Source organism: Prinia subflava, chromosome 24 (genome assembly GCF_021018805.1).
Source record: "Prinia subflava isolate CZ2003 ecotype Zambia chromosome 24, Cam_Psub_1.2, whole genome shotgun sequence".
In the NCBI taxonomy this organism is placed as follows: domain Eukaryota; kingdom Metazoa; phylum Chordata; class Aves; order Passeriformes; family Cisticolidae; genus Prinia; species Prinia subflava.
The window spans coordinates 4,250,219-4,265,814 of record NC_086270.1 but is presented as its reverse complement, the minus strand read 5'-3'; the positions used below and the strand labels follow the sequence as shown (position 1 = coordinate 4,265,814).

Here is a 15,596-nt window from a genome sequence, read left to right as displayed (position 1 = left end):
GGCTGCCCGAGCAGAGCCCCCCGGGACACCCTCAGGAAGGGCTGCCCGAGCAGGGACCCTCGGGACACCCTCAGGACGCCCTCAGGAAGGGCTGCCCGAGCCGGGACCCCCGGGACACCCTCAGGAAGGGCTGCCCGAGCCGGGACCCCCGGGACACCCTCAGGAAGGGCTGCCCGAGCCGGGACCCCCGGGACACCCTCAGGAAGGGCTGCCCGAGCCGGGACCCCCGGGACACCCTCAGGAAGGGCTGCCCGAGCCGGGACCCCCGGGACACCCTCAGGAAGGTCTGCCCGAGCCGGGACCCCCGGGACACCCTCAGGAAGGGCTGCCCGAGCCGGGCCGGGGCCTGCCGGCTGGAGCGCGTCGCGCACAAGGCGCCGGCGGGGCCCGCAAGCGGCCCGCCCCACACCTACTTTGGCTCGCTTGCGGCGGCTGGTCCTGCGGCCCTCGGGGGTCTCGGCGATGCCGGTGGTCTCGGCGCCGGGCGCAGGGGTGGCCCCGACGGCCGATGGCTCGGACACACCGCCCGGAGGCGAGGCCCGCGGCGGCTCCTTCTTGCGGGGCGTGCGCTCCGAAGCCCCGCCGCTATCCGAAGAGGAGCCCAGGGCCCCGGCGGCGGCGGGCGGGGGCACCGGCGCCTCCGGCCCGGCCTCGCCGCCCGCCGCCGCCTCCGCGCCCTTCTTGCCGCCCGCCAGCATCGCCCCCGCCGCACAAAGGAGCCGCGCGGGGGCTGCCCCGGCCCACGTCACATCCGGGCCGCGGCCCGCGGGCAGCAGGGGGCGCTGCGGCCCCGCGGGCGGGCCCAGAGCAACAGCGCCCCCTGCAGCTGGCGGAGCGCCGGGCGGGCACAGCCCCGCACACAGAGCTCCGCACACAGAGCCCCGCACACAGAGCCCCGCGCACAGAGCCCCGCGCACAGAGCCCCGCACACAGAGCCCCGCACACAGAGCCCCGCGCACAGAGCCCCGCGCACAGAGCCCCGCACACACAGCCCCGCACAAAGAGCCCCGCATGCACAGCCCCGCACACAGAGCCCCGCACACAGAGCTCCGCACACAGAGCCCCGCACACAGAGCCCCGCACACAGAGCCCCGCACACAGAGCCCCGCACAAAGAGCCCCGCATGCACAGCCCCGCACACAGAGCCCCGCACGCACGGCCCCGCACACAGAGCCCCGCACACAGAGCCCCGCACACAGAGCCCCGCACACACGGCCCCGCACACACCGCCCCGCACACACCGCCCCGCACACACAGCGCTTCACCGCTCCCGAGCGGGCACAGCCCCGCACACACAGCCCCGCACGCACAGCCCCGCACGCACAGCCCCGCACGCACAGCCCCGCACGCACAGCCCCGCACACACAGCGCTGCCACCGCTCCCGAGCGGGCACAGCCCCGCACACACGGCCCCGCACAAAGAGCCCCGCATGCACATCTCTGCACACAGAGCCCCGCACACACGGCCCCGCACACACAGCCCCGCACGCACAGCTCTGCACATAGAGCCCCGCACACACAGCGCTGCCACCGCCACGGGACCGCACACACAGCGCTGCCACCGCTCCCGAGCGGGCACAGCCCTGCACAGCAGCAGGACCTGCCGGCCACCCAGAGCAGTAAGGAGCTCTGTGGCCATAACAGTCCTGCGTGAACAAATGGAGGCCTTTGAAGCGCTTTGAAAGGGAAATGTTTATGCCTGTTTCATCACAGAATGGTTTGGGTTGGAAGGGACCTTAAAGCTCTTCTTAAAGCATGGACATGGACATCTTCCACTAGACCAGGTTGCTCCAAGTCCTGTCCAACCTGGACACTTTCAGGGATGGGCAGCCACAGCTTCTCTGGGCAACCTGTGCCAGTTGTCCCTCAGTAAAGAATTTCTTCATAATATCTGATCTAAACTTACCTTTCTTCAGCTTGAAGCCATCCCTCCCTGTCCTTTCACTCTAGGCTCTTGCCTTTCAAAGCCCCTTTCAGCTCTCCTGGAGCCCCTTTAGGTCCTGGAAGGGGCTCTGAGGTCTCCCTGGAGTGAACACCCCCAGCTCTCCCAGCCTGGCTCCAGAGCAGAGGGGCTCCAACATCTCTGAGGCCTCCTCTGGACTGATTCCAGCAGGCCTTTCTTCTGTTGGGGTGCCAGGGCTGGAGGCAGCTCTGCAGTTGGGGCCTCACCCCAGGACAGAGGGGCAGAACCCCCTCCCTTGTCCTGCCCATCCCTGCTGGGGATCAGCCCAGGGCACTTTTGGGTCACACATTACCAATACACATCAAGCTTCACGTTCACAAAGGATGTAATTTTAGTCCTTTTGTCACCTTTCAAGGTCTGGCGCTTTTCCTCAGCGTGTTTTCTCTCAGGTTTCTACTTAGAGCAGCAGAAAAAGCTGGTAAGGCAGGAAAGGGAAGTTGGAGCTCCAGCCTTTGGACAGGACTGTGCTGTGAATGCCCAGCAGTGCCACAGGTGCCAGAGATGTTCTGCTCTGGGTTCCCTCGAGTATCTGAAGAGTATTTGCTAAAGGTAACAGAAAACTAAATTTTCCTGCCTCTTTCCTTTAAACTGGTTATTCCCTGGAAGGGATGGTGGCTGCTCTAGCAGATATACTTTGTCACAAAGGCTTTTCACATGGCTGTATAGACACTGTGGGAGCATTTAGGTACCTGGGAAGGCAGGAGGTGCACAGGAAGATTTAGGTGTAATTTTTGACCATTCTCAGGGAGACAGGAAGCAATCTGAGGCTGTAGAAGGTCTGCAAGATGTAGCTGGTGCACTCCAGATGCCCAGAAGAAATGTGGGCAGGGAGCTCAGCAGCACACGCTGACAACTGCAGTGCTGAGCAGCAACGGGAGCAGAATGGAACCAACTCTGAAACCTTGCTCAGCAGTTCTATATGGAATGCAGCTAGAACTGCACAGATAAGTAAACACTGATAGGGGAGAAAAGGAAGGAACAGGCAATTGCTATAGGAACACCATCTTCACCTGTGAGCTGGGTCTTTTAAGCACTTCACGCTTCCATTTCCTTCATCTTCACACTTTATTCTCCTTTCGTTTGCATTTACCCAAATTTCTGAAATAGCCAAAAAATTCATTTTTTGCATACAATTTTTACCTAATGGATGAGACAAATGATTTTCTCAAAGCACACTTAGCATGTTTTCCATAGCTTTACACCAGCCAACATCTCATTCAAAACTTGACAGTTATTTATTCTTCTGAATTGACAGATTCAAGTTAATGCTTTTATTTTTGAGGGCCTTTTATTAAATACAGTTAACATGACAAGCATAGGCTCTCCAGATTTGTAAAACTGTCTCCTAAATCCGTATCTATAGTTTAGCTCCATATTTGCTGGGGTATAAACACAATTAGAATAAGGCATACAAAGGGCTTTCAGCAACATCTTGTTTCACTCAAGACATCATTGTGCCCATCATCTTATAAGGCATTTTTCCCTATGATCAGAAAAACAAATGTAAGCTAACAATAAAATATATGAGAATATTCTGACATGTGAAACAATGACAATTTGCTTTGATGACTTCTCTCTTTGTACACAGCTGAGCAGAACTTTTTAATTTACTGCAGATAGAAAATCTGATTTTTTATATGGGTGTGTATATTCAGGCTGGTTAAAACATTTGTATGCACATGCAAAGTTATACTTTACTTTTATTTTAGTTCAACAAAAGTAAATATAATCCTATTTTTCCATCAGAAAAGTCTGAGATAATCAATGCCAAAGCCATTTCCACATTTACCCACTTTGCTCTTCAGTAACTGATGTGGGCAAACTGTTTCCTGGACTTTTTATATGTAAGAATTTTGATATATAAGAACAATGATGAATAAGTATGCCAACACTACTATTTCAGCTGGATTCATATTAATGAAGAACCCTCAATGGAAGGGTATAATATATAATATTCTGAGGGGAATAAGCCCCCTCAGAATGGAAGTGTGCCTCTGATATACTGGCTGAGCAACTGGACACTTCCATACACACAAAAAAAATCTAAGCAAAGCACGACACAAATGGAGGAACTGAGATGTGGAAAAAGGGAGAACAAGAGAGAATTAGCCATTTTCTCACACATATGATTCTCCTTCCATACCCCCAGCAGCACTGTGGGCAATAGGAGCAGCCTAATCCCACTATAATACTACTAAATACCACCTAGTGCTCATTTTCAAGGAAGACATGGTACATTTCCTCAGCTATAATTCATCCTTCTTCCCACACTTCAGAGAAAGAAGGTTTTTTTATTAAGTAGCATTTTTCATCATGACAGACATGAATGCAGGAGAAAAGCCTGCAGCTGCATTCAGCCTTTTAAAACACACGGGCAAGCACAAGGATCATTTTACAGGAAATCACCCAAAGCCTCTTCACTGTGAAGAGGGTGAGACTGGGAAGGTTCACACAATGCTGAGAATAGAAAAAGGATCAAAAGCAATGTTCAAGGCATACACAAACTGAAGAAAAAGGTGCTTTGAAGTCTACACTTGTTTTCCTCCCTTTAAAAGTCTATACTATGATATGGAAATAAAAGTCAGTGAGGTGGGTGGGGGGAAGGTCTTCACCCAGCACTTTTTCTAAATTAAGTTCCACAGTTTTGTTCTTGTTAAAAATAAGTCATTTATAATTTAATACCTGTTTCAGGATACTCAGATCTGTGGTGCTGTTAACAGCGCACTTAATTCGCATTATCCATTAAAAAAAAATTAAAAAGCAGCTCTGAACTTTGCTTCTGAGATGGAAGCACTGTCTCTGAACCAGCAATCACTGCTGTCACTCTTGCTTTGCATCTTTCAAGGCCTGAAGTCTTTCTAAAAGGGGTGGGTGGGAGTAATGCCACATTGAAAAGATCCAGTCAGAAACAGGGAATCCTAAATTATCTTTGTTTAGCTTGATCAAAGCAGAATATAGGTCTTTAGCCTTCCCAAGTTCCTTGGCAAATGCATCTGCTTGAAACTCAAATCGTCGGCTTAATACAGTCAAACAAAATGAGAGAACCTGTGGAGAGAAATGCATTGAAAATATTTTAAAATTCAGCTATCTGCAAATTCCTTCAGTGCCAGTAAATATTACCACATGTAGCATCCCACATCCCACACATTGTTCTGGCTGCAGACTGAGCTCACTAAGCTTTATCCAAACCTGAAACTGAGAGTGCCACCCAACACACAGCACTAAGCCTGATTATCAAAATGAGACACCCAATAAAGCCCCTAGAAACTTCAAACTTCCCCTGGCAAAACAGAATTGTTATTTAAATAGGATAATACTTCAGTGTCTATGTCTTGAAAGCAATTTACCTCATTGTAAGGTGAAAAAATGAACTGGAAAATAATCATCAAGCCTATCAGGGTAGGCTGGGTGTCATAGAAACCAAATGCAGCAAAGAGTTCTTTCTGACCAATTAGCACAGCAAACAAGAAGAAGCAAAGGAAGGAATTCATCTGGAGAAAAGAAAAAAGATTCTTGATTAAGATAATGTCATTACATAACATCATATTATAGATTTGCACATGGATGCCACTGTAAAAAACAAGTAGATTACTTTTGAACTAATATACAGAAAGGAACAAACAATTGGTCTTTACCTGCTTTCTGAAAATGCAACCGTAGAAGAACCACTATTTTCTGTCAGTGAGCAAAAGAACAAGTAATGAAAGGAGATGAAAAAGCAAGAAGAGAAGTGAGGAGGGAGTACAGCATAGAACCCATCTCCTTGGAATTAAGCATAGGTTCTGAAAAGTTTACAGCCAAAAATGTTGGCTTTAAACTTCTGTTCCTGGAAGCAATCTGTGCTTCCACCTAAGCTGTGCAGCATCATGTACAAGCACTGTGCCTGCCTGGCTTTTCAGAGCCAAGAGGCAGGACCATGCCTTACCAAGTTTTCTAGAGGGGTGATTAGCTATCCAAGTGGTTGGATGGTCTTTTTAGAGAAAAATGGGAGGTGCCAGAACATTGTTTGTTATTGAAACACACGGAACAGAAAAGAAGGATGGCTGTGATCCAGACCAGCTTTCTGTCACACAGCATATCGGGTGAGTGTGCACTAACAAATCTGGAAAAGGGCATCTGGAAATAGCTATAATTACAGATGCTCCAGGAAAAAATAAAAACAGTTTAAAATAACTTACCTGGCTGATGATTATATTCTTGACAGTATGACCTAGTTTCCAGTGACCCAATTCATGACCAAGTACAGCCAGAACTTCTTCATTTTTACATCCTTGTTTCTTATTCTGAGGGAATAACAAAGCAGAAGTATTATCAGGTATGTCTGAACACAAATACATTTCTTACTCATTTGTTTTTACCTGGATCACTTCAGTGTCTCTAGATCAGGCCATTCCCTTCTAATACCAGGAACACACATGTAATTTCTTGCTAAGCCTTTTTCATGAAGATACTGACAGAAATACACCTTTTAAGGTTAAGAAGATTTCTACTATGAGGTGGTCTCTTATTTCTACGTATGCAGTCAAGCTGATGCAAACCTGACAGAACACTGCAAGATTTGCCTTCCAAACACTCTCCTATCCCTCTCATCCCGTTTCTTTACTCAGGCAAAGCATTACACTGGAAACAGGTATTCAGAGCTGCAGACTTTCAGAGAACTGAGAGCAAAGCCCTGTTCCTACTTTCCTTCAACACTCAACACATAGCCTTCCTCTCAAGCAGTACTGCTCCTTTTAAAAGGAACTGCCCTCTTCAAAAAGCCCTATGACTGCCTCAAAGCTATAATTAGGAAGGACATCTGCACCTTCAAAGATCCATTAGCAAGTCAGAAGCAAAAACAAAGGCTGAGGAACCTGTTGGAACTGAACACAGACTCTCATTATGACTACATCAGGTGAGCTCAACATCCCTCCTCTCACCACCCCTTTCTGCAGTGTTTGCCAAACAAAACCCTGGGCACCACTCACACGGTGTCAAGGAACAGAAGCTGGGCTGAACAACAATCTAGACACTGGCCTAACCTCAGGCTGCACAAGGTCATTTGTTTTTCTCAGAATAACTCCTTCAGGTTATTCAGAAGGTATTCTATCAGCTTTAGTCATTTCCACACTCTTCTGAGGCCACACCAGCTGTTCCAGCAGACTCTTGATGTGCAGCTGCACACCACAGCAGAGGCCATGCCAGGCCCCCAACCTGTTCTTGGCCAGGCTATGGGAGGATGCACAGGGACACCAAAAACTCTGTATGCAGTAAAAGGCACACCAAGGACACACTAAGAATTAAAAGTATTTCCTTCCAAGGGAAGCTTTGGTGTGGCAGTCACAGGAGAAGAAGACAAGTTAAAACCCTGAACAGGTCCCTTATTTGAAGAATTATAGGGAATATCTAGTTTTTACATGCAGGGAACTAATGTTTTGCTAAAGCCCCTGTGGATTTTTACAGTCTCTGGTGCTATCTGCACAACTCACACAGCCCCAGAAATTCCAATTAGCAAGCCAGGCATTCTTTAGTGTTGAAATCATCAGGGTTTGGGTTTTAGCAACTTACTCAGGAGCTTTAAATTCATTAGAAAACACAAAGGAATACCTCACCGAGAAGTTAATATAAACAACACAATGAAAGACAAACTCACTTTGGTTTTAGACTTTGTTTCTTCATTCTCACCATCTTCTCCTTCTGCTGGTTCTTTGTTCAGAGCAGAATATTCTTCTAGGAGTGTGTCAAAGAGTACTATCCGCTTATTCTTGAAGAATCCATAGAAATAAGCATTGCTATGGGAGGAACGCTTTGAACCTGATGGGGAAAATGTAAATATTATTCAGGATCTGAATAATCCCATGCACTGGAGCCTGTGCAGTGTGACACACACCAGGCTCTTCCAGAGGAATTCTCAAAGCCCCCAAATGGACAGAAGACAAACTCGAGCAGATCTGTTTGGAAATTGAAGCATATTCTAAAATCTAATGATGATTCCAATGGAGAAATGTAGCATGTAATCACTAAAGGCACTAAAACCATAAGAGCAGCCGTGAACATCTAATGTCCAAGAAGAAAAGTAAATTCTATTGCAATTTCAGAGTGGAAAGAGCATTCTGCATTGACACTGCTCCAGGCAAAGAACCTGTGCCAAATTATGTAGAATTCTTTCAAATGTGCCAGCAAAGATGAGTGGAAGCAGATAAACACGAACACTTTAGAAACAGCTAAGGAGAAGAGATGAACTACAGATTACACTGCTCTTCAATACTATTTTTGTTTGCAATAGACCATTCCCTTTGTTTCACAGTTCTAAAATGGTAATCTTGACTATTTTTGTGCTTCCACTCCTGACTGAGCTGTGTATTTCCATTCCACACACCCAGGAAAATGCTTCCAACCAGAGGATGAGTTCAGGCTGTGCATTGTGAGAAAAAGGACCTAGAAGATGCTACAGACATTAGCAAGTATCTAAGCAATGCAAGCAACTGCCCTACTACAGCATCCCCAATCAATGGTAAAACCCCAGAAAATTTAAAATTACAGAACCTTTTTATTAAAGAAAAAATAACCAAGCCTCACCTTCAACAACATACACCTTAGTCAATGGGAAGTCAATGCTCTTTGCCATTACTTCAATTTGCTGCTTGAGCTCTCCCTCCGGAAGTGGAATGAATTTATCAAACAGAGGTGCAATATAATCTGCATAGATTGTAACAAGCACCTGCAAATACATGAGATATTAAGAACAGGGTATGCAAACGTGTTTAGTACCAAAGGTGGAGCAAAAAGTTCAAAAAGAGGGCACAATTTCAGAAAAAAGACTTGATAAAGCAGGGTGCTGTATGAAGTGGGATCTGCAGCCAGGCTCTCTCTGGGCTGCTTTGTTGGTGGCCAGTGCAGAGTTCAGCAAACCCTGCACAAACCACCTCCACCCCTGAGCTGGTGTGAAGAGTGCAGAACACAAGGCCCCTGGGCAGCTGGGGGCTCACCAGGGACAGGCTGTCACTTCCACACCCTTCCCCAGTCCTGGAAAGCTCTGAAGTGTTTCATACTCAGCTGCAGAGATGAAGGAACCAGGAGATAGCACTGGGACTAATTTCTGCTAACTTGCAAAACAACTGCCTAAAAAGAGGCAAGAAATTTCATGTCCCCTGTTTTCTTTTCGTCTCTCAGCTGTGTGCAGGGCTATGGCAATGGCCTGCCTGATGCCCCTGGCTGCCCAAAGACCAACAGCCTTGACCTAAAAACATCACTACAGTGCACCTGCATCTCCTCAAACTGGCATCAGCTGCAGCCCACTGAGAAAGGCAGAACTAGAATAATGTGATGGAAAGGAAAGCTCAACTCCCTTGCCTCAGACTCTGGATCACCACAAAATTATTTTTATTTATTTATTTTAAAAGTTTAAATTCTGGTTAGTAAAAAAGGAACAAGACCTGAGAGGCAAATGGACATCAACATTAACTTCAAAATTATCTTGATACAATTTATTTCACTGAAAACAAGTACCTGGCCTTCTGACAGTGTGTGTACAGTTGAAAAAGTCCAGTGAAATAAAAAAACAGAAAAACTGACTTTTGCAAAGTCACAGCAAGTGAGGGCATCAATATGAAACACCACTAAAAATAAGTTATTATTGTTACTGTAATTTTTAGGGGCTTAAATGTCTGCAGATATTTTGTAGAAGGTGTAGCAGGGTATTTCACAGAGCAGAAATCAGCTTTTCAGTCCGGACTAGTGTTTCAGACCATATAGCATGTGGGGACTAATTTTAAGGGTTTATCTCAGACCTTTGTGTAATGCCTTGATATCAGCAGGCATAACAGACCAGTAGGAGAATGCAACTCCAACCCTGATTACAGAGTTATGGAACTGGATTTTTTCCCTACACCAGACTCTAAAAGGTAAATCTAGTATATCTTAGGATGATTTTGCCTGTCAAAGGCTTTTCAAACACATTAAGGCCTGCAACCAGATACAGTTGCAGTGAGGTGGAAACACCAATTTGTCTAAGCATGCACTTAACCCTCAGGGGTGGAGGGGCCCAGAGAAGAGTGAGCCAGGAATGCTAGGTTTCCTTTCAATACAGACGTTTGCAGCTCTGCCAAAATGTTTTCTTTTCTAGTTTTTGTTGTATAAAAGATAGACCAACCTCTGTTATATCAGCTTCTAAAGCATATGTCCTGGTTCTCATCTCTGTATTTAGGAGAAAGGAAAACTGATCACAAATAGTGCTGTATTTCCAGTACCTATACTAAAGCTTTATAGTGCTTCTCTTTCAATTGATGAAGACAATCCAATATTAAATAGATTAAATATATATGACATTAATGTGGACAACCAATATGAGCTATTATTCCTGAACAACTACATTGAGAGCAAGACACTCAGAGTTTCTAGACATTAAAATTCACAGGAGATTTACATTTTTCTTCATTTCCTTTCAGCATCATTCACAGGCTAAGCCATGCCAGTAAGCTGGAGTCTGGAAGGAACCCAAACATCTTCTTATACTCACCAAGGAAACAACTAATGTGAAGAGCCAGGCATAGATAAAAAAGTAATCTCCCCCAATTTTAATAATGTAAAGCAGAAGGGATGTCACTGGCAACAGAATACACTGAGTCACGACAAACTTCTTGATAGCATCCTTAAAAAAAAATCCCAGTGTCTGCAAAGAAAGGATAAATTATATCAGTGATATGTCAATGTAAATATTAATATTAACATGCCATTCTGGCCAGTGAGCAGATCCCTTCAGTTAAGACAAATGGCCAAGCAGCAATGCCAGGGTGATGAGAAGATCAGGGTCAGTCAAAGGGAGCTCTCCTGGTAGCTCCTCACGGACCCAAGCCCGTGCAGATGCATTTTTCTTCAGTAAGGCCTGACCCAAACCATTATTTGGTGTTGCACATTCATTAAAGGACCAGTCTATCTAACCAGTCTGAACCAATTTGGTCAGTACAAGAGCTCTGTGCAGTACCTGTTGATTGAAGCCGTGTTTCTCTTCTATGACAAATGTATTATATAAACTCCATGGGAGACCAGTCACTGCACTGAAGAGTGTTGCAAGCAGCAGAAACACCAATGACTGAACAATCTAAAAAACAAAACAAAACCACCTGATATTTACTGACCCATAATAACAAATATTCTGGGTGTTAAAAATGGCTTTTATGTCAATGATTTAACTGAAATTGGTTAGAAGATGATGCTAGATAAATTCACAGAATTAACTTATTCATGATGACTAATTATTACTCACTATAACAGCTTACTAAGGATTTGGAACACAAATTTGGATACATACCTTATCCACAGCACAAAGGTAACATAAGCAGTACACTCAAATTTCTTACCCTTTTAGTGTGCAGGTAGATCAATTCTAGGATTAGTAAAAAGAAAACACCCAAATAAAGAGCTCCCAAAACCCCCCCCACCACCTCATCTGACTCAAGCAGATACCAGACTCTGCTTTTAACACATAAGGCTGATTTAATTAGTAAGCTAAGTTAAAAGCAAGCTAATTTACTGTTACCAGTTCTCAGAATCACACAGTCATTGTGTGCACCAGAAAATATCTGCTATTTTTACTGTATTACAGATTAGCTAAATCTCACTTTTAATGAAATACCAATTTAAAAATAAAAATTATTGCAGTAGGGACCAAATACTTTCACAGAAATTTAAAGCCTACTTACCTCATACTCTGGTCCAAACCCAGCACGACCAGAGATCTGGCCAGACAGTTTCCATAGAAAAGGAATTCCTCCACAGAGGAGAATCATCTTAAAAACAAAACCACAGAGGCAGTATGAAAGACACTGTCATCTTAGTCCACTAAAATTTCAGCATGGTAAGAACCTTTTAAGGATGAATAAGACAAGTTTTATTATTAACTTTTTGCCACCCCTCTGATTTTAAGAGTGACAAAACAAGCCTGGAATATCGGCCAATAATTAGTTTTTACTTTAGAGAAGTAGAGGGCAGGCAATTATTTTTTGCTGTGAAATACTAGCATATTTCCAAGCCTATTTTCTGTAGACTTTGCCACTGTATTGGCTCAGACAAAAGGTGTAGCTTCAGAAGATCTGAAAGCTCCTGTGCCCTGTGGTTGTATAACCACACACATATATCCATATTGCAGCCTCTCAACCAGAGCAGAGGTTCACCTGTATTCCCTGCCCAGAGAAAAGCCCCAGTTTCACTTTCAGTACTGGAATAATTGCTTCTTTTTGTGTAGCAAATACAGCCACAAACAAAACCAGAATATAAATATCAGTGTTTGCCATCTGACCCTGGAATGCCAATGGTGCAGCTGCATGGGATCACCAAGAACCAAAGTACTTCACAGTTTGAGGACATGAAAAATATCATATGAAAGCCACTTACAGTGCCCTCAACTTCTGAATAGAGGCCTGACCAAAAGCTGAAAGTACTTTTGTCCAGCTGATAGAGACGAGATTTTTCAAACGTTTCTGAGTCCATGATCTGTCCCAGTTCCTGTGGTACATGTGTTGTTGTTCTATACACCCGCCTCTGGAAAATTGAAGACAAAACTTAAAGTCTATACCTAATATTTTAATGAGACAAATAAGATTCAAAAGTAACGCATAAAATGATCCTGTGGGCCACCACAGAAAGTTAAAAAAAAAGAAAAAGAAAAAACAATACACAAACGAACGAATATTCCTAAATTCCAGTTTTCTCTCAAGTTCTAAATATATATAAAACGGATACATAATTATTATGTTATAACCAGGAAGTGAACTGCTGGCTTAATAACTTACTTAGAACAGTTCAAATACAGATCACACAAACTGATTTTTCCACAGGATGTTACTGCACCACAGTTAACCACTAAGCCGATTCTGAAACCAAACACCAGATCCTCCCGTGCAAACCATGCGACTTCACCAGAATAGAAACCTACGGAGTGGCTGCACAAACGAGGTGCTCTTTCATTTTCAGTAAAGAATTTGCCACTTGACATTTTTTTAAGACTAGAAGTCCTAAAAAAGCTCTCAGCTATCATGTTTCAGTATACTCATCCGTTCTGTAAGGAAAAGCTCCTACCCATTGTCACTTCAAAACACATTGTCCCCTGTCCATGGGGCATCAGGCTGCACTGCCCCCGGTCCCAGGTCAAACACCCCCATGTGTGGCTGCTGCTAAAGCTGCCAGGTGGGCAGGCGGGGTGTGGAGATGCGGCTGGCAGGCGACAGGCGGGACCTGACCAAAGGGACACTCCATCCTCTGGGTTGTATTTTGCGTTCCGAAGCGGGGCTGGGAGGTGCCTCTCAGGGTCCCTATCGCTCGGAGCCTGCCCAGGCATCGCCATCGGGGAGGTGCTGAACCACGGCCTGTGCAGCGCATGCGGCGCTTCCTTCCTCTTTCCTTCACCGGATAAACTATCGTTATTTTAACTCTCGCTTTCCTCATTTTTGCTCACACCGCTCTCCCTCAGCTGTCCCGGGGAGGAGGACGGAGCTGCTGGGGGTGCTGAGCCGCCGGTGACCCTACCGCGCTCACCCAGCTCGCCGCTGTGAGCGATCCCACCGCCCGCTACAGCGCGCTGAGGCCGCGCCCCGGGACAGCACCGAGCCCTCCGCAGGAAGGTGACAGGCCCCGCGTCGCTCGGCTCCGGCCCCGGCCCGGGCCCCAGCCCCGGCTCCGGCCCCAGCCCCGGCTCCGGCCCCGGGCACCCTCCACGTGAGGCCGGGCCGGGCCCCGCACAACCCCGGCCCGCCAGCGAGCGCTCCCGCCAGCGACCATCCCCGCCAGAGCCCACCGACCTGCCGGTGCGCCAGGAAAGCCTCCCAGAGGTAGACGGCCCACGAGAAGAGCAGGACGGAGCAGAAGATGCGGCGCTCAACCGGCAGCTCTGCCCACAGGTCGCCGGACAGCGCCATGGCCGCTCCACCCGCCTCACGCTGCGACGCCGCCTGGCGGCCGGAGGAACCATGGGCGGGGCGGGCGCCGTGAGGGGCGGCCGGGGCGGGCGCCGTGAGGGGCGGCCGGGGCGGGCGCCGTGAGGGGCGGCCGGGGCGGGCGCCGTGAGGGGCGGCCGGGGCGGGCGCCGTGAGGGGCGGCCGGGGCGGGCGCCGTGAGGGGCGGCCGGGGCGGGCGCCGTGAGGGGCGGCCGGGGCGGGCGCCGTGAGGGGCGGCCGGGGCGGGCGCCGTGAGGGGCGGCCGGGGCGGGCGCCGTGAGGGGCGGCCGGGGCGGGCGCCGTGAGGGGCGGCCGGGGCGGGCGCCGTGAGGGGCGGCCGGGGCGGGCGCCGTGAGGGGCGGCCGGGGCGGGCGCCGTGAGGGGCGGCCGGGGCGGGCGCCGTGAGGGGCGGCCGGGGCGGGCGCCGTGAGGGGCGGCCGGGGCGGGCGCCGTGAGGGGCGGCCGGGGCGGGCGCCGTGAGGGGGCCGTTTAAAATACTTTCCCTCAGTATAAGTTACTCAGACTACGCCCAAAAATGCATATAAAGCCTCGCTAGTCCTTGTCCAAAACCTTCTACAGAAACACTAAGTGCAAAAATTAACGCTGACTACTGCGGTACTTGCTGATTTATTTAAAGCCGAAACGCGCACTTCAGATTTGGTCTCTGTAATGCTCCGTGAAGTCAGCACGGTGCTGCCAGAACGCAGAGCTTGCCCGGCAGCGCTGGGGACAAGCGTGCAGTGCAGAGCACAGGGACTGTGTGATCTGACAAACTTTTTTAAATAACGTTTAGCCACTTCTAGATATGGCATTTTAATATCAGACATTTATGTAATTTCTGCCAGTCTAAAGTATAACAGAACATGCCTGTGGATTTTTAGTCATTAAGTTTTAATAAAATAATGCCAACTTAATGTTCTCATTATCTATCAGTTACCTTTTTTACCTATATAGAAAAATGACCTGTCAAATACATTGAAGCCCAGCATTTTCTATAATCTAATATATCCCTGCAGAAGAACAGGACAGATGAGGAAGGGCTGTTGGCTCTGCTGAGAGCTCTGCTAGAGAGAGAGGTCAGTCTGAAAGGTCTCTTTGTAAAGGTATTTACTACCCACAGGACCACGGCAGCCCACAGCCATGAGGAATTTAGGCATGCACAACCAATAAACATGTTTTTGTCCTATGAAATCCATACATTTGAAGACAGTATTTTTTAAAATGGAAGCAGCATTCCCTATGAACAGTGTTTTCTGAGGTACCTGCTCTTCATATTAAGAATTCTTTTCTTGGAAAGTCATTGCAGTGGTGTTCCTTTACTGCAGAACAAAATGTTTCTTCCATATGCTTCAAAGCAAGAAGCTGGAAATGTTACATCATTGTAAGAAAAATTCTGGATAGCACTTGGGAGGGAAAAGGATGGCCTACCTCACCGCACGAAAACAGAAATAGGCAGTAAAAACTTTCAAACCTTTACTCTTTTGTGGCTTCCTTCTCCAATACCCATCTCTGCCAGGAAATTAGGTCAGATTAAGAAGCCCAGGAAGAAGTTGGGATAAAGATGTAGGTTCAAGCTGTACAGTTTTGACGGGGTTACACCTATTAGCTCATTGAGACAGTAGTGCATTTTGTAATGATGGAGTTCAAAGAATGAGACACACTGACAGTGTCAGAAACAGGCAAGATATCATTTTTGTAAGGAGGAAGAAGCTGAGCAGAGCTGT

General features: G+C 47.4%; 2 protein-coding genes across 3 annotated transcripts in view; both read right to left on the bottom strand.

The window, feature by feature from the left end:
• The window catches only part of KDM1A (lysine demethylase 1A), a 28,570-nt gene extending 27,815 nt beyond the window's left edge, over window positions 1-755 (bottom strand). For both annotated transcript variants that reach the window (XM_063419108.1, XM_063419109.1), the window contains exon 1: window positions 414-755. In XM_063419108.1, coding sequence (XP_063275178.1) covers window positions 414-698 — 285 coding nt within the window. In that variant the 5' untranslated portion in view covers window positions 699-755. The remainder of the gene's footprint in view (window positions 1-413) is intronic.
• A 2,365-nt stretch (window positions 756-3,120) lies between these two features.
• ZMPSTE24 (zinc metallopeptidase STE24) lies at window positions 3,121-13,898 on the bottom strand. The gene is made up of 10 exons (XM_063418948.1): window positions 13,738-13,898; window positions 12,335-12,481; window positions 11,644-11,730; window positions 10,926-11,042; window positions 10,461-10,613; window positions 8,522-8,663; window positions 7,596-7,756; window positions 6,142-6,246; window positions 5,311-5,454; window positions 3,121-5,008 (listed from the first exon to the last, which is right to left on the bottom strand). The coding sequence occupies exons 1-10, from the start codon at window positions 13,852-13,854 to the stop codon at window positions 4,784-4,786; spliced, it is 1,398 nt and encodes a 465-aa protein (XP_063275018.1). The 5' UTR covers window positions 13,855-13,898; the 3' UTR covers window positions 3,121-4,783.
• Window positions 13,899-15,596: the final 1,698 nt, after the last annotated feature.

Excerpts from the sequence above, each read along its gene's own strand:
- ZMPSTE24 (XM_063418948.1), bottom strand. The coding sequence starts at position 13,854 with ATGGCGCTGTCCGGCGACCTGTGGGCAGAGCTGCCGGTTGAGCGCCGC. Across the intron at positions 11,731-12,334 it reads ATTCAGAAGTTGAGGGCACT|ATGATTCTCCTCTGTGGAGG; the intron begins GTAAGTGGCTTT and ends TTTGTTTTTAAG. Across the intron at positions 8,664-10,460 it reads TCACATTAGTTGTTTCCTTG|GTGCTTGTTACAATCTATGC; the intron begins GTGAGTATAAGA and ends ATGTATTTGCAG.